The following is an 18715-nucleotide window of genomic DNA, read 5'->3' as shown; positions in this document are numbered from 1 at the left end:
CCTCTACACACAATTTTTTCTAAGTTGTTCGATTCTCTCCTCTTCCTTTACTTTTTCCAAATATATATATATATATATATATATACACATTAAATAAATAAATAAAATACCAATCTGCAATAGCAAACCTCAGCACAAAAAAAAAAAAATGGTGACCAAAAGGCCCAAAATTGTGATCATCGGCGCCGGAATGGCTGGCCTCACCGCCGCCACCAAGCTCTACTCAGCTTCCCACCTGTCGGAGCTTCCCTTCGACCTCTCCGTCGTCGACGGCGCCGCCAGAATCGGCGGCCGGATCAGCTCATCGGAGTTCTACGGCGACCGGATTGAACAGGGCGCCACGTGGATCCACGGAATCCACGGCAGCCCCGTCTACAAAATCGCCGGCGACACCAATTCTCTCAACTCCGATCAGCCGTGGGAATGCATGGACGGAATTCCGCCCCGCCCCGTCACCGCCGCCGAAGGCGGCCACCGCCTGAATCCGCTGCTCGTCGATCCGATCTCCCGATTTTTCAAAACCCTAATGGACTTTGCTCAGGGGAAAAAATTTTCCGGCGGCCCGGATCCCGACGTCGAGGCCGCCCGTCGGGCGGCCTCTGATAATCCCCTGAGCCTCGGCACATTTCTGCGCCGAGGGCTCGAGGATTATCGGATTGGCCGGAATAATATTACGAGAGTTGGGTGTTGGGCCGAGAAATCCTTACAAGAAGGAATCTTTGCGATGCTCGAGAGCACGCAAAGAACATTCACTTCCGCGCCCGATTTAGAAAATCTTGATTATTTTGCGGAAAAAGAGTACGTAATGTTTCCTGGCGAAGAAATTACTATTGCCCGGGGCTACTCGGCCGTGATCGAAGCCTTAGCCTCGACTCTACCGGCCGGGACAATCCAATTAGGCCTGCGAGTCAAAAAAATCGAGTGGCGTCGGATAAATGACCTTATTGGAGCCGAAGAATTTTTTGGGTTGAGGCCCGTTAAGCTACATTTTGAAGACGGGTCGATTATGAAGGCCGATCATGTGATCGTGACGGTATCTCTTGGGGTTTTGAAACACGGCATCCGCGACGATGTTAGTCTTTTTGACCCGCCGCTACCCGAGCGAAAAACTCAAGCAATTTCGCGGCTCGGGTACGGCGTCGTCGACAAGGTGTTCCTCCGGATTCGGGATAAAAATTTCCCCTTTTTACAAATGGTATTTCATCCATCGAATTCTCGATATAGAGATCCCAAAATTCCTCAATGGATACGAAGGACATCGTTTGTATCCCCGATTTATAGGAATTCGAGAACCCTAGTTTCCTGGTTCACCGGAAAAGAAGCATTGGAGGTCGAATCCCTGCCGGAAAATGACATCATCGCCGGATTCACTGCGACGGTGTCGAACCTCCTCCCCCAATCGAGCACCTGCAGGTGCAGTAATGGCGGCGACGGCGGAGGTCAGGATCAATTCAATTTCGAAATTGATAGGGTTTTGAGGACACAATGGGGAACGAATCCTCTCTTCCTAGGATCTTACAGCTACATCGCCGTCGGATCGACGACGCAGGACATGGACACTTTGGCCGAGCCATTGCCATCGCCGGCCGGCGGAATCAGTGATTCCGACGAGACGCCGGCGCCGGCGCCGGCTCCATGGAAGCTGCAAATCCTCTTTGCAGGAGAAGCTACACACAGCAAGCATTATTCGACAACTCATGGAGCTTATTTCAGTGGCCTCAGAGAAGCCAACAGACTCCTCCAACACTACCATTACGACATTATTGGCCCATGATTATTTAATTTTTTTTTTCTTTTTTTTATCTGTTAGATCTTTTAGTCAGTCAGGTCATTTCATATATATATATAATACATATTTGGTATGGCTTTCTTCTTCAATTTTTTGTTTTGATTCCTTTTGTTTTTGTTGTTGTTGTCCTTGCGATGTTGATGAAATTCAATTAATTAAAGGAAATTAATTAGTTGTTTAATTAATTAATTAATTAAAATTAGGTTTTTATTATTATTATTTCATCCGTCTGATAACAAATATTCATTTTTTCATTTTAGTCCATCTCATAACATAATAACAAAGTACTCATTTTTTTTTTTTTAAGTAAGTGTACTGTCTACCTAACATTACAAATACCCTTACAATTTATTTATAATATATTTTTAAAACTATGTGTGAAAAACAAATAGATATTTACTTATGGGACGGATGGAGTATTATTATTATTTTTTTTTAATGAGCGTATTGGGCATAGATATTATTGTTGGAGAAGACAAAGGCAAAATGGTTGGATCTTATTTAGAATCGAAAAGCACTGTCAGAGAAGAAGACAGGATCCGCAAAACTCGGCTGCCATTTTTCGTCTTCATTCTTCAAATAATAATCAAGGATAAAATATTTTCGATTTTTATTTAAATTTTTTATTATAAAATTATTACTGTAATTTTTTATAAAAATATGCAATTTTTATTACACAATCTTATATTTAAATAAAATATAAGAAATCAAATCAAATAAAACTCCAAAAAGAACATTATCAATCTTAAACCCTTCTGTTTATGTGATTAATTTTTTACTTTTTTTTTTTTTTATAATATTCTCTCCGTCTATATTTACTTTTTTTTTAATTATAATGAATAATTAAAAGTAATATAATGATATTTTTATTTTTATTTTTTTGTGTAAAAATTATGATATATTTACTTTAAATATATTATTTTAATAAAATATTTACTTTATAATTGGACGTCACAAATTAAAAATATATATACTTTCTACCTGGACGGAGAGAGTATAATTTTTAATAAAAATATTATCAAATATATTATTTAAATTAAAATCAAATAAACAAGCTCCAAAAATATGAATTTTAATTTATCTTACAACTATACTCTTTTTTTTTTTTTTTTTTTTAAATATAGAATCCAAAAAATTTAAAATACTCCTACATATTGAATAAATTTAAAAATCAAGTACAATAGTCTACAAATTTACGACAACTCGAAAAGTCACCCTACACAATAAGACAAACTATGTATGATTAGGAACACAGAAAGATTTAAAGGTGAATTTTATTTTACTATTTTTTTTATAACATAAAATTCCAACATAACTATTTTTGAAGTGTACATTTATTTATATAGTGATGAGTTTATAATATGTAATTTAGACACAAACTTAAATAGGCATAGCAAATATGTGTGAATGTATATATATATATATATATAATTAGTGTTGAATTTTATTTATAGGCTAAATTGCATAAAATCTACATGTGATTTCACGAAACTGCGTCAAATCTTCGTACTTTTAAAATTGCGTCAAACTTTCTCGTGGTTTCATAAACTCTGCATCTAACCTCGATAGTCCTTATTTAACGATATTTAACCTAAATGCGCCCAAATTGCAAATAAATTTTAGAATCTCAATTTCTAAATCTCTAAAGTTACAAATATATTTATTTTTCTTATATTTAGCCTAAAAAAAATAGTAAAAATAAACTTTTAAAACCTGTGAAAAAATAGTCTCAAAAAATAGTAAAAATAAACTTTTAAAACCCGTGAAAAATAACTATTTTTGAGTATATTAACTATTTTTTTTAGGCTAAATATAAGAAAAAATGAATATATTTGTAATTTTAGGGGTTTAGAAATTGAGATTATAAAATTTATTCGCAGTTTGAGCGCATTTAGGGCAAATACCGTTAAATAAGGACCGTCGAGGGGGTTAGACGCGCGCAGAGTTTATGAAATTACGATGGAATTTGACGCAGTTTTAAAAGTATAGAAGATTTAGCACAATTTTATAAAACCACAGGTAGATTCAGTGCAAGTTAGCCTTATTTATAAATCCAATTGGAACCCTTAAAAAATCGAAACGTGTCTCCCAAAATAAATGCATGGGTCCAAAAGCAATTAATTTATTTTATTCCACCATAAATTAATTTATAATATCATAATAAATATAAACCCTTTTATGACATATCTTTAGGCGACCAACGAGCTCAAACAAATGCTCAATCGGCCCCTCTTATGATATGCAAATCTCAATAACAATTTAATTTAATTTAGTTATCTCTAAAAAGAATTTTTTTTAATTTTCTTTATAGATTAATTACTACCAAAAATGCCGACGACATTAGCATTCTAATTATCCGAATACTTCGAAGGCTAAACTAATTCGTTCGACATGCTTATTGGCAATTGTTATAAATGATAACAACTAGAGTTGATAATAAAAGTCGAATAAGTTCAATATTGAATTTGATCCTGTTGAGATATTTTAGATATTCAATTTTAGATTTAGTAGATTTATATCTATATTTGATCTTATTCATAGATTAGATTACTTAGATTTGAGTCTATCGAGTCTGTTTTGTATTGTCTATATATAGGCTCTTTATTTTGATAATCAACAAGACAATTTTATTATTTTTCCCCAAAATTTCTAACAGATCCTAACTCATTTAGCTGGGATAGATTGAATTACTCGATTAAGACACCATTGCGCTTGTTTTGTATGAAAAAGTCTTTTTATTTTTTATTTTATTTTTTCAAAGTTTGTTGCGAATATTGATGTTGTCAATTTTTTTCAGATTCACCTCAAACGGTAATCTTTAAAAATATTGTCCCGACAAATAATTATTTTGTAACTAACAATGTTTAAATTAATATTGGAGGAACTTTTAAGAAAGATTCGATCGATATTTGTAAGATTATAATCAATTGACTAAATTATTAATATTCTCTTATGCTTTTGGTAAAAATACAAAAACTATTTGTGTTTATTTGTACGGCTTTTAATCTTTATTTTTACTATTTCAATTTTTCTTTTAAATATCAAATCAAATACTCATTTTTTATTTATTATATTACAGTAAAATTTAATTTTATATTCAAAATATCGCATCAACATATATTTATATTGTTTCAAACAACTATTTAATTTAAAATTTTACTATTCAAAACCAAAATCTTACAAGTAAACACAACCGAATCGTATTTTATTTATTGAATAGAACCCCTTTGTATTAAATTAATAAAATTGTACACAAAATACTTTCTTCGTCCAAAGCTAATGTTTACTTTCTTCGTCCAAAGCTAATGTTTGGTTGTATGTATGGACTTAATTATACTCCCTCCGTCCAACTAGAAAGTATACATATTTTTATTTTGGGACGTCCAATTACAAAGTAAACATTTTATTAAATACCTTACTTTTTTCCACAAATACCTTTACTTTATATCACATCATTACTTTTACATCAAAAGACAAGGGCAAAAATGTCATTACACTATTTTTTAACTACTCACTGTAATTAAAATACTATTCTTTCTTAAATACCGCGCCAAAAGTAATTGTATACTTTATTAGTGGACGGAGGGAGTACAAAGTTTATACAAATAAAAGAGATAAATATATTAAATAGTTTTTTTAATAAAATAAATAAATAAATAATTGATTAATCTTTTATTTTATAATTTTTTTAATATTTAGATAACAATTTGTCTCTAAAAATTAAAAAAATGAAGGATTAATATTTATTTATTTATTTATTTATTTTATTAAAAAAATATTTAATATATTTATTTTTTTATTTGTATAAAAATCCATATTGAAAATCAAATATCAGTTTTGGACAAAATATTTTGAGCAAATTTTAATTAAATACAAGAAGCTTGACATAATAAATAAAATATAAAATATTTTGTGTATTTTACAAAATACAACGAATATTATATAATTTAACCTAATAAATTACTTAAAATTATGTTTAGTATAAGTATGGAATATAACTTTTGTTTGCCCTTTATTTCAAATAATGAAATATTTGTTTTGCGTAGCTATCTGTGTGTGTTTGGGGATTACTAGTAAATTATTATTATTTAATTATTATTTTTTTAAAAAAAATATATCAATCAAATATATATATTATATTTAAAATTAATTTTATATTTAGAAAGTTACATCAGTATTAAGATAATACACCAGCTTTCATATTATTTTGAAGTATGAATAATTTCAGCAATATGAATTGAATATTATTATTTCCCCAAATACATCTTAAAATTTCTGGGTAAATGTTTCAATATTTATTTGAAATATATATATATATATGTATGCATTCTATTTATAATAAATCACTTAGGTCACCTATAATTTTATTAATTATATTTTAACAAATATTGTAGAAATTAGTAAATCAAGAAAAACAACAAAAACAGAAAAATTTATTAATTTAATTCCATCAGAATGATATACATCTAACAGTAATCAAGTCAAATATTTCTAATAGTATTTTCAGATGTAAATTATAAAAAGAATACATCAAATATATATTATAACATATAAATGGAAGTTTTGTACCTTCGCCACTTGAATTGACAATGTTACCCTTCAACCTATAAAAAAATAACATATAAATGGAAGTTTTGACGTGATCGCCCCGTCGTCGTTCATCCATCCTTTAACTTTTCACCTTATATAAAATTTTTTATTTTATAATTTAATTACGTTATAAAATTTAAAAATATTATAACTAATTATTAATTATAAAATACGTCCCACCATAATTGACACTATTTTTATTTTTGTCTGTCCCGTAATAATTGACACATTTCTATTTTTGGTAAAAATTATTAAATAAAAAACATATTTAACAAATATAAATCAACTTAATTAACTACATAACATATAACATCATAAATGACGTATGACTCACTCAAAACCCCTTTATTTCTATTTTTCTTTAAAAAATTAATATTTTTATCTATATTTCATTTTTGTCTGTCCCGTAATAATTGACACATTTCTATTTTTGGTAAAAATTATTAAATAAAAAACATATTTAACAAATATAAATCAACTTAATTAATTACATAATCTATAATATCATAAATGACGTATGACCCACTCAAAACCCCTTTATTTATATTTTTCTTTAAAAAATAAATATTTTTATCTATATTTAAAACTACACATCTTTTATAAAATTGATTTATGTTAATTATAAATAGAAAAATATTTTTGTATTTACTTATATTATAGAAAATTTTATTCTCTACAAAATGATATTTATATTACATATATTTTTTAATTGCTATATAATTTTTAAATATTTAAGCATATATTTTGATTTTTTTAATCATATATATTAAATTTACTTTAAAACTATAAATATTATTAATTATATAAAAAATAATATCATAACTAATTATTATTAACTAATTAAACATCCTTATCTTAAATAACATGTCTATAATCAAAGGATTCAATTTCGGTGGGACGGACGGAGTATAATTTTTGTATAATTAAATATAGATAAAGTAATATTCTCGCTGTCCAGCTAAAAAATATACATATTTCTATTTTTGGACGTCCAATTACAAAATAAACATTTTATTAAATACTTCACTTTTTTTCACAAATATCCTTACTTTACATCACATCATTACTTTTACACCAAAAAATAAGGGCAAAAATGTCATTTTACTACTTTTAACTATCCACTATAATTAAAATACTACTATTATTTCTTAAACACAGCGCCAAAAGTAAATGTTTACTTTGCGTGTGGACGGAGGAAGTATATAATATTAGAAATATAATAGTAATTTTATAAATTAAAAACATAAACATATTTCCTTTAATTCAAAATTCCTCCAATTTTGACAGAAACAAGATAAAGTTCATTTTAATGAGCTTTGGTTGCGGATATGGATTCGTCGGCATCCACTTTACTCGAACCTTTGTCGAAGTTCTGGCTTTTGGTTCACGCTCACAATCTGTTCGACAAAATGACTCTTCATCTAAGTTTTTCCTTTCAACCCCATTTTTCACCCCACTGTCCACTTGTAACGGGTGGGATGGTTCCTCCTCGATCACCTTCCCGTCGGTCTAGCAATTCTTAGACTCCCTCGAGAACTCGCTAGTGCAGCCTCGTACACATCTCTAATGTACACTAAAGTAAGAACACTATAAATGCACCCGGCAAAATAGAATGTTTTATTAACTCTCAAAACTGAAATGAAGTACTATTTCTTATTTATAGCCTGGCGTAGCCTTCACAATATATAAGACAGTAGTCGCCAAGAATCAGCTATTGCTTTTAGATCATTGGCGAAATTTCTCACCTTCAAAATTGGCCCACCATCGCCTTCTCCCCAAAGGAAACTTCAAGCCTTTATGCAGATTTCCGTTTCAATATTTTTTGTAGAAGTTACTTACGGTTATTGCTTTTGGGAATGAACGATCGATCAGGCAGATGTGAGGAATAAGATAATCTAGAAGTGCAACGGATTGGCGATAGCTCAAATTTGGAATAATGGTTTTACTTTATTCTCAAATTTGATTACGCTAGCACTGGAGTGTGCTGTTGCTATTTTATTTTTAAATTCGATTACATTCAGGCCGGAGTTCAGAGGGTATGCTTATGATTTTAAAACATTTTTCAGATTTTGAAGCATTTCGTTTTGCATTTTCATTGAACGTGTAATTTTGCACTTCATAACCTCACTAAAAGTACTTACATTAAGAGCACACCATGTAATACTTACAATATATATATATTCCTATGCAGATTTTCTTCAGAATTATGTTTACATGTTAGTCAAAATTTATTTTTAAAGTATATTTTTATAAATAGTAATTTGCTCTATGAAGGTGAACTATAGAAGGATGCAAGAAGATGAAGCGGGAGTATTTTTAGCAGCTTATTAATGCTGTTTCTATTGCCATAACAGTCAACATGGGAGTCTTCTATAGATATATAAAGATAGTTCATGCGGCTGTTAACTTATTTCAGGTAATACTTAAATTCATATGCTGAATCTTTCTAACGATCACCTTTGACGGTGCAGCCAGAAAACTTTTCTTTTGGATGCTGTTGGAAACTTCAAAGTTTCCGATTTCTGATTAAGCGCTTTGTCCAAACAAGTCAGGTTATATATATTTATATATCCAAATTTAAAAATTAGTTGAGTTTTGTTTCTCACATATATTATGTCCAAAAAGTTTCTTGGGTTGAATTTTATATTTTTGCCTAAGCAAACACACATATTTGTTATCGAACATTTACAATTTGTTTTATTTTTTCCTATGTATACACACATTTATGGGAAATGACTTTTTTACCCTCAATACAATATCACACATCATAATGCAATAATATGCGGAGTAATGGTGATTTTTCATCCATTGCATATATTGGTTATATTGCTTAATATTGAGAACAATACTAATTGCTAACATTGTTCTAAAGTTAAGTTTTTCAATATTTGAATTCACTTCCTAATGTTTCTCATATTGGTTACACCTCTTAAAATCTCAAGTTAAGGTTCTAGCTTTTCAAGTTCCAATCAAAGCATATAGATCCCTATAGGAACAAGGCTATCTACCGCTTTTAACCTCGAAAGGGACACTAATCATTTACGAGTGAGGATGACACCAACATAAAAAGGCGATTCAAGAAAGAATTGATACATTGACTTTATGAATAATACTTCTTTTAAGGTTGTATGTGTTTGTTAGTAATTTAGATTTACTATGGTATTTTAACTGAGAAATTGTTTAAGTGGTTAGGTAAAATTGGTCTTATGCATTTTTGTCTTTTTTTACTTACATGGTCAGTAACTAATTAATTTTAACCATAATATTTTTTTATTACATGTAGTTGGTTTACATGGAATATATTATGATTTTACTGATGCTTGTAGATGTTTCATTACTTACATTTGTGTTTATTTGGGGGTTTGAATTTCGAGTTGGAATTTAAATAGTAAAAATTTTGAATTTTGTTGGGATGGAATAAGTGCTACTCGATAAATTCTTGTACACTTTTCCAAATGGGCCAACTCCCGAAGCGTGGTAAAATCACAGTTGTAACATTATCTTGTCAACGAAATAAGGGCAAAATTCAAAGCAATAAAAGACAAGATATTTGGTAACCCGGTTCGGTTATAACCAACCTACATCCGGGGGATTCCAATCCAGGAGAAGTTCACTAATCAAGGTTGATTATGAACCAAACAGCCCAAAACTCCTTTATCCCATACTATGACGCAAACCACCTAGGAAAATCCCTCCACAGGTATAAGTTGTCACGAACTCGTACTGACAACTAGCAGATAGCAGGGTTGCTCAGACTTTGGACGAATCTCCTGATCGGATTTCCAATCTCTTCTTCCTCCGACGATGTCTCCGGCAAGTAAATGTGTCTAGCACTCTTTCAATGCATGGAGAAGGGAAGGGTTGGGGTTGAGAGGATTTAACTTACTTTCTCTCACAACAGTTCACTCTCTCTAACCTATGCAACAACCACAATACTTCCCACAAAACAAAACAAGAAGCAGCCAAACAAAGCATACAGGACAAACTCAATTAAAACCCTTTGCACGAAAGTGGAATGATGTAATCCTGCATGAACTCTGTCAAAGGTTGACCACCCAAAAATTCATTCTTTTTGTCTCTTCTAAGGTTCCCAAATCGAGAAGAGTAGACCAGCAGAGTTGCAGGCAGTCTGTTGAAATGACCTGAATGGAAACAGAAAAAGGCAGCAGGGGAAAAGCAAGAAGAACCATATGCCAAAAATAAGTTGGAGAAAAATATTGTTCCAACATTCTCCCCCTTTTTGGCATATGGGACTTCGCCCAATGTGCAGGAGAATCACTCCCACACCAAGCCAAACAATCCAAACAATCAACAGTAAGTTATCAATTTGTTACAGGCCAGCAGAAAACAAACACAGGCTACAGGCAGCCTGGCAAACAAAATGAAATGAAATAGACAGTAGCAGGAAACAGTAGCAAAGCAGCACACATACAAACACCATGCACATCTCATGCACATCTCTCCCCCTCGAGAGCAGATGCCAAAAAGGGATGGACGAGCAGATCAGAGAAGCGAAGGGTCCTCCCCTTCATCAGCAAGTACAGAACCAATCTTCGGCATAAGGTTGATCGCACGAATGATTTTCTGACGATGTTCACCCAGAGTGATGCGGATGGCCGCTTGTTCTTGCACCACTTCTTGAAGAATTCGTCGGGCTTCAAGAAGCTGTTCGGTCGCATTTCGGGGGATGTCGTCAGTAATGTCGTTGTGCAGACTGAGAATATTCGGTTTGGGTTGAAACACTTCCAGGTTGATGACGTCTTCGGCAGAATCCGGAACAATGCCGTTCTTTTTCAACAACAGTGTGATCAAGGCAGGATACGGTAGGTTCGTACCTTCCGTTTTTTGACCGCGAGAGAACTTGACCATTTTTGACATCACAATAAAACCAAAGTTAATGTTAGGACAAAAGCGATCAATGGAATACATTAGTTTACCCATTTCAGAACCAATAGTGGTTCCATTGCTGGTTGGAAGAATGTTCTTGGCGCAGAGACGGAAAAGACATTGAAATCTCAGTGAAAGCTCAGAGGCACTGAGTCCTTTTCTACCAAAGTCCACAGACTTGCGTGAGGACAGGAACAGGGCAACATCTTTCGTGGAGTCTTTCAGAAGATCAGAGGGAAGCTCTTCAGGATTGTCAAGAGGGAGCTTTAACAGCTTGTTGATGACCCGCGGGCTTAGCTCAAAAACCTTGCCACGCACATAAGCTTTATGAAACCAGGGAGAGTCTTGATCTAAGACATGAGCAGAAAGGTTAGCGTAAAACTCCTTGACCAATTTTGGACAGTACTTCCGCAGTTTGACAGCCCAGTGAAACAGTCCTTTCCGGCGCAGGTAATCGGAAAAACCAACCTCCACATGCTCATTGCTCGTGAATTTCTTTTCAATCACAAATTTTCGGTCGGCGAGAATGTCGTACTCAAACACTTCAGCAAGATCATCAAAGTGTATAGTATCCATAGCTTGTTGTGCAGTAATGGAATGAGATCCGAGAGCCTTTTGACGAGTTTTGGACTTGTTCCCTTTTATGACTTTCTTTGAAAAAGATCGTTTGAGCCTTTTTCGAAAAGACCCGGGAACACCAGCAGACGACTTCCTCTTTCTGGAGGGTTGTCTCTTTGACGAGGATGGAGTAAACTCAGCCTCCATTGCCTGTTCTGCAGAAGGTTGTTGTTCTGATGTCGCAACAACCTCTTCACTACCTTCTACCATTTTTCCAAATAACGGAGAATCAGGGACTGTGTCTGGTCCAGGCGTTTCGGAAGGTGACTCCTTATCTTGAGAAGGGAGCTGACTCACGACCTTGTCAATGAGAGCATCAAGATCTTCAGAGGAAGAACGAGGCTCAAGATTTGTACCTTCTGTGTCAACTCCATGAACAACTTGTTCCGTAGGAACTTCTTCTTCAGCAACCACTTCATCTATCTGTGTGTTAGGGACCTCATGTTCAGCAACGTGTTGTGGAACAACTTCCTCAGCATCACCAGCATTTTGAACTTCTTCAGTAACCAGGGGCTCCTCAGCAACCTTTTCGAGTTCTTCAATGGGGGCTTCGCCAGCGATAGTTGGAGGCTCTTCTTCAACAGAAACTTCATTTCCAGTGATGATACCTTCATTTGGACAGACATTTTCCTCTAGAACCTTCGATTGTTCGTTCAAGGACTGTAGGGTTTGAATAACAGTGTCGTCCTCTGCTTCCTTCAGATTTCCTTCGGCCAGTGGCGGAGGATTATTAATCGATTCAGAAACCTCCATGGGATCGGGAGAGGGACTAACTGTTTCACCTCGTCGACCACGACCTCTGCCTCGAGTGCCAGCACGCCCACGTCTACCACCTTCGGCTCCGGCGCGACGAACATTCCCAAAACGTGTTCGAGCCATGATTTTTTCGCAAGAGAGAAAAGAATGAGGGAAAACCTTGTGACTGGAGGAGGTTATCTCCACAAACGACAACTGCCAAAGGAAATAGCCAGGGTAGAGAGACGATCAGAACACGCCTTTGAATATTCAATTACAAATTCTCCCCCTTAGTCAATCAATTCCCCAAAAAGCTGTCTTGACACAGTAGCTGCAGCGTTGCAGACAACTTTAGGTCACTTCATCTTCTGCAATTTAAATCCCTCTCTCTGGAATGATCCTTATCACCACGATTCCCAAAGTCCTATTTCCAGAGTATTTGATTTCTCCCCTTACATATATAAATAAAAATATACATATATATATATATATCTCCAATAATCATCGATGAAATCATAATAGATTGGAGATAAATAATTTTTTACTTATGCAGTGAAATTCAGAGAGGGCATGAACACATACCCAAGTTCCTCCTTAACTTCTCGAATCGGTCTCCATCCAGAGGCTTTGTGAGAATATCTGCTTTCTGTTCAATTGTTCCAATGTGTTGCAGATCACACACCCCATTTTCTACCAAGTCTCGAATGAAATGATATCGAATGTCGATATGCTTTGTCCTCCCATGCTGAACTGGATTCTTGGAAATATTAATAGCACTTGTGTTATCACAGAATAGAGTGAATGAATCCTGAATAATTCCATAATCATGAAGCATCTGTCGAATCCACAACAATTGAGCACAACAGCTTCCTGCAGCAATGTACTCAGCCTCAGCAGTGGATAGAGCAATTGAATTCTGTTTCTTCGAACTCCAACTCACAATATTGTCCCCGATATAGAAACATCCACCAGTTGTGCTTTTCCTATCATCACAACATCCAGCCCAATCTGAGTCCGTGAATCCAATAAGATCAAGACTAGATCTGTTCGAATACCACAGTCCAAGTTCAGTCGTCCCTTTGACATATCTGAGAATCCTCTTTGCAGCCTTCAAATGAGATTCCTTAGGAGCTGATTGGAACCTTGCACATACGCCAACACTGAAAGAAATATCTGGGCGACTAGCAGTCAGATACAGCAAACTCCCGATTATACTTCTGTACAATTTCTGATCAACGATCTTCCCATCATCATCCTTGGATAGCTTATCCTGTTGTCCTAAAGGGGTCCGGACAACCTTTGAATCACGAAGGCCAAATTTCTCAATCATATTCTGAGCATACTTTGATTGACTCAAGAAAATTCCATCTGCTAGCTGCTTAACTTGTAATCCCAGAAAGAAATTGAGCTGACCAATCATACTCATCTCAAATTCAGCTTCCATGAATCTCACAAATTCGTTCTTCAACGATTCAGCAGTTGATCCAAACACGATATCATCTACATATACTTGTGCAATCATAAGATCTTTTCCTTGCAACTTGATAAACAGGGTCTTGTCTGTTGATCCTCGAACATACTTCTTTTCCAGCAGGAAATTGGACAGCCTCTCATACCAGGCTCTTGGTGCTTGCTTAAGACCATAAAGCGCTTTCCTCAGTCTGTACACATGATCTGGATGAAAAGGATCCTCGAATCCCTTTGGTTGTTCAACATAAATTTCTTCTTTAATCCATCCATTCAAAAATGCTGTTTTGACGTCCATCTGGTAGAGAGTAAATCCCAAGGAACATGCAACAGATACCAGTAATCTCACTGCTTCAATACGTGCAACAGGAGCAAATGTTTCATCGTAGTCAATGCCTTCGATCTGTGTGTACCCCTGTGCAACTAACCTCGCCTTATTTCTGGTAACATTCCCTTTTTCATCAGATTTGTTCTTGAAGATCCACTTAGTTCCGATGACATTCACATCAGTTGGTCTTTCAACCAGATACCATACTCGATTCCTTGTGAACTGATTCAGCTCATCTTGCATTGCATTAATCCAATATTCATCCTTGAGGGCATCGTCTACTGTCTTTGGCTCAACTGTGGAAATAAAACAATTCATCCCAGACAAATTCTTAAAATCAATTTGTTTACCTCGAGTTAATCTTCCTCCTTTTGGATCACCAATGACTGCATCAATTGGATGGTTTTGTGGAACTCTGGAACCATATCTTCTTGTTTCAGTATCAGATTCACTCTCTGCAGGTTGTAAGTTGGTTGTGGTAATATCGGTTGAACACTCTGGTTCTGACCAGTCAAATCTGACTGAGCTCTCTGCAGCATTGTCACCAGTCTGAGGCACATCATTCTGAATCTGAGGAACATTCTGAACATCTGGATGACTCTGAATTACTTTGGTGGGAGTGAATTCATCATCATCATCACTCGGATGTATGGATTTCTTTTCCGAGAGGGCATCATCAAATATCACATTCACAGATTCCATCACCTTTTTTGTTCGATTGTTAAAGACTCTGTAGGCTCTGGAATTCAGAGAGTATCCCAAGAATATACCTTCATCTGATCTAGCATCAAATTTATGTAGTTGATCTCTGTCCTTCATAATGTAGCACTTACACCCAAATGTATGAAAGTATGAGACATTTGGTTTCTTTCCAGTCCAGATTTCATACGCTGTCTTTTCTGTGTGGGGTCTGAGATACACACGATTAATCACATAGCAAGCTGTGTTAATAGCTTCAGCCCACAAATATTTGGCAACTCCCTTGGCATGCATAATCGACCTTGCCATTTCTTGTAGGGTTCGATTCTTTCTTTCCACCACTCCGTTTTGTTGTGGAGTCTTTGGGGCAGAAAATTCATGCTTAATTCCCAATCCATTGCAGAATTCAGCAAACCTGCGATTCTCAAACTCCTTTCCATGATCAGTTCTCAACCTGTCAATCTTTGATTTCTTCTCATTCATAAGCCTTGTACTCAATTTTTCAAAGGCATTAAAGGCATCACTTTTCTCACGTAGAAAATCTACCCATGTATATCTTGAAAAGTCATCAACACAAACCAGGATATACTTCTTACCTCCAAGACTGCAGACATCGACTGGACCCATGAGATCCATATGCAACAGCTCCAGACAGTTGCTACTGAAACGTTGTTCCAGTGAGGAATGTACAACTCTCTTCTGTTTTCCTCTCGCACAGTCACCACACGTAGTAATCGGGATCTTTGAAAATTTGGGTAATCCTCTGATAGCTCCAATTTTGCTAATCCTCAATAGATTCTGTGGATTGACATGACCCAATCTGGTGTGCCACAGCATAGATTCATCATCTTTCAATATCAATGCTTCCATTTGAGGATATTCCAGCAGGTAACAATTGTTCTTTGATCGAACTCCAGTCATCACGCATTTTTGTTCAGTATCATATACTTCACATGAATTTTTCGTGAACTTCACATGTAAGTCATCATCACAAAGTTGACTGATGCTGATCAAGTTTGTACTCAGTCCTTCAACATAGTAGACTTTCGACAACTTTGGAATCCCTACTTTTTCAAGAGCGCCATATCCACTGATTTTTCCTTTTGCACCATCACCAAAGATAACATCTCCACTTCGGTCTTCAACATAATTTTTCAGAAGTTCTTTTTGATTAGTCATATGTCGCGAGCAACCACTATCAAAATACCATCGATCTGCCCTGGTAGACTCTTGACTTGACAAAATCACATTACATTCCACCTGATTCAGACTTTCCTTAGGCATCCACACCAATTTGACTTTGACGTTATGTTTCAGACCTTCTGTAGGCCATCGAATGTGTTTCCCATTGATAACATCCTTTGCCAGTTTGAAACACTTCTCAGCTGAATGACCAGGATACAAGCAGTACTTGCAGTCAGTAGGTTGTAATAACGACGATCTGTCATTCTGAGTTCTTCTGCGATATCTGTTCCAATTTCTGTTTTTGCTCTTCTTTGGATTCTGTTTCCTTACAGATACTGAATTCTTCTCTGGAAGTTTGACATCAGTTAACAAACCACCACGCACAAATGTAGTTGGTTTACTTTGAGAAGATCCACAGAATCCCAATCCTTTGTGATCACCAAATGGTTTACCAATCGAAAGGACTTCATCTAATTTTTCTTTTCCTTTCCGAAGTCTATCATTTTCATCCTTCAACTTCAAATTCTCTGACTTCAACTTCTGTGATTCAGCAGATTTATCATCAGCAATCTTCCTCAGTTTTTCAAGTTCATCCTCAAGTTTTTCTTTTTGATCTTCCAGACGATAGATTGTTTCCAGCATCTCCTTGTTCTTCACTACAGCTTTCTTCTGTTCGATTACCATTTCCTCATAGGCTTCGATCAACTCTTCAGCATCAAGTTCCCTTGACTCATCAGCAGCTTTCGGGTTGGATTCCTCATTTCTTTTACTGGTTTCACCAGCATTTGCCATAAATGCCACCACTTCATCACTTTCTGTCTGTTCCTCACCTCCAGCAGAGTCACCATCTTCATTGTCACTCCATGTGGCTTGATAAACTCTCTTTTCCCTCTTCTTTACTGTTGGACACTCTGATTTAATGTGTCCGACTCCACCACATCCATAACAGGTAGGTTCTTGAACCGTCTCTGGTTTTGCAGACACCACAAACTTCTTCTTAAATTCACCATCGAATCTTTCTTTTGGCTTGTTGTATGTAATTGGTTTCTGCTCAGGGTATTTTCGTTGAGAACTGGATGTTCCTCCTCCCTGATAGCTATTTCTGTTCTGAAACTTCCCAAACTTCAGCTTGGCAGCTCGTTTCTCACTAATCATTCGTGAAAGTTTACGGCTCAGCAGTGCCATTTCTTCATCAGACTCTATCATCTTCAAGTCTTCAGCATTTAGAGCCATGCTTTTGGGTGCTTCATCTTCGATATAGTTCATTTCATAGCTCACCAACGTACCATACAGTTCATCCAATGTCATATTTCTCAGCTTTGGTGGTTCATCGAGCATAATCACTTTCGGTCTGAAATTTTTTGTGAGACTTTTAAGCATTTTCCTCACCAGTCTCTTTTCTTCGAAGTGCATTCCAAGAGCTTCAGCTTGATTCACAACATCCATGAATCTGTTATGATAATCAGCAATCGTTTCATCTTCATTCATCTTCAGTCCTTCAAACAAGGTTTCAACATGATCCAGCTTTGATTCTCGAACTTGTACAGACCCTTCGAATGCATTTTCCAGGATGTCCCATGCTTCTTTAGCAACTTTGCAGTTGGATATCAGCTTTGCTTGAGTTTCATCTACAGCATTAAAAATCGAGAAAAGGGCTTTCGAGTTGGCGATTGCAGCCGACTTTTCATTGAGAGTCCATTCTCTTTTCGGTTTCTTCACAAGAGAGATGTTGTTATCTTCATCTTGGATGGTCTTCATGGGATGAGACCATGCAGACTCAACAGCTTCAGAAACATCTTCACCTTGTTGCATCAGAAAAGCTTCCATCTTGTTTTTCCAACTTCGATAACTTGTTCCATCAAACAATGGAGGTCTCGATGTAGATCGACCTTCCTTACTCATCTTTTCAACTGTGAAAGAATCTACTCAGCAACTTAGAGAACACCGCTCTGATACCAAATGTTGGGATGGAATAAGTGCTACTCGATAAATTCTTGTACACTTTTCCAAATGGGCCAACTCCCGAAGCGTGGTAAAATCACAGTTGTAACATTATCTTGTCAACGAAATAAGGGCAAAATTCAAAGCAATAAAAGACAAGATATTTGGTAACCCGGTTCGGTTATAACCAACCTACATCCGGGGGATTCCAATCCAGGAGAAGTTCACTAATCAAGGTTGATTATGAACCAAACAGCCCAAAACTCCTTTATCCCATACTATGACGCAAACCACCTAGGAAAATCCCTCCACAGGTATAAGTTGTCACGAACTCGTACTGACAACTAGCAGATAGCAGGGTTGCTCAGACTTTGGACGAATCTCCTGATCGGATTTCCAATCTCTTCTTCCTCCGACGATGTCTCCGGCAAGTAAATGTGTCTAGCACTCTTTCAATGCATGGAGAAGGGAAGGGT

General features: G+C 35.5%; 2 protein-coding genes across 2 annotated transcripts; one reads left to right on the top strand and one right to left on the bottom strand.

The window, feature by feature from the left end:
* LOC127266332 (probable polyamine oxidase 5) lies at window positions 1-1902 on the top strand. The gene has a single exon (XM_051296545.1). The coding sequence runs from the start codon at window positions 149-151 to the stop codon at window positions 1772-1774; it is 1626 nt and encodes a 541-aa protein (XP_051152502.1). The 5' UTR covers window positions 1-148; the 3' UTR covers window positions 1775-1902.
* An 8980-nt stretch (window positions 1903-10882) lies between these two features.
* On the bottom strand, window positions 10883-12763 carry LOC127266260 (uncharacterized). Its single transcript, XM_051296446.1, has one exon. It carries the CDS (start codon window positions 12761-12763, stop codon window positions 10883-10885), a length of 1881 nt encoding a protein of 626 aa, XP_051152403.1.
* Between the last annotated feature and the right edge of the window lie 5952 nt (window positions 12764-18715).

This window comes from Andrographis paniculata, unplaced genomic scaffold (assembly GCF_009805555.1).
Source record: "Andrographis paniculata isolate CXL003 unplaced genomic scaffold, ASM980555v1 Contig75END, whole genome shotgun sequence".
NCBI lineage: Eukaryota > Viridiplantae > Streptophyta > Magnoliopsida > Lamiales > Acanthaceae > Andrographis > Andrographis paniculata.
Note: the sequence above shows the minus strand (reverse complement) of the source record. Positions and strands in the feature narration are given on the sequence as shown.

Coding starts and splice junctions, on each gene's coding strand:
- LOC127266260 (XM_051296446.1), bottom strand. CDS start 12,763: ATGGCTCGAACACGTTTTGGGAATGTTCGTCGCGCCGGAGCCGAAGGT.
- LOC127266332 (XM_051296545.1), top strand. CDS start 149: ATGGTGACCAAAAGGCCCAAAATTGTGATCATCGGCGCCGGAATGGCT.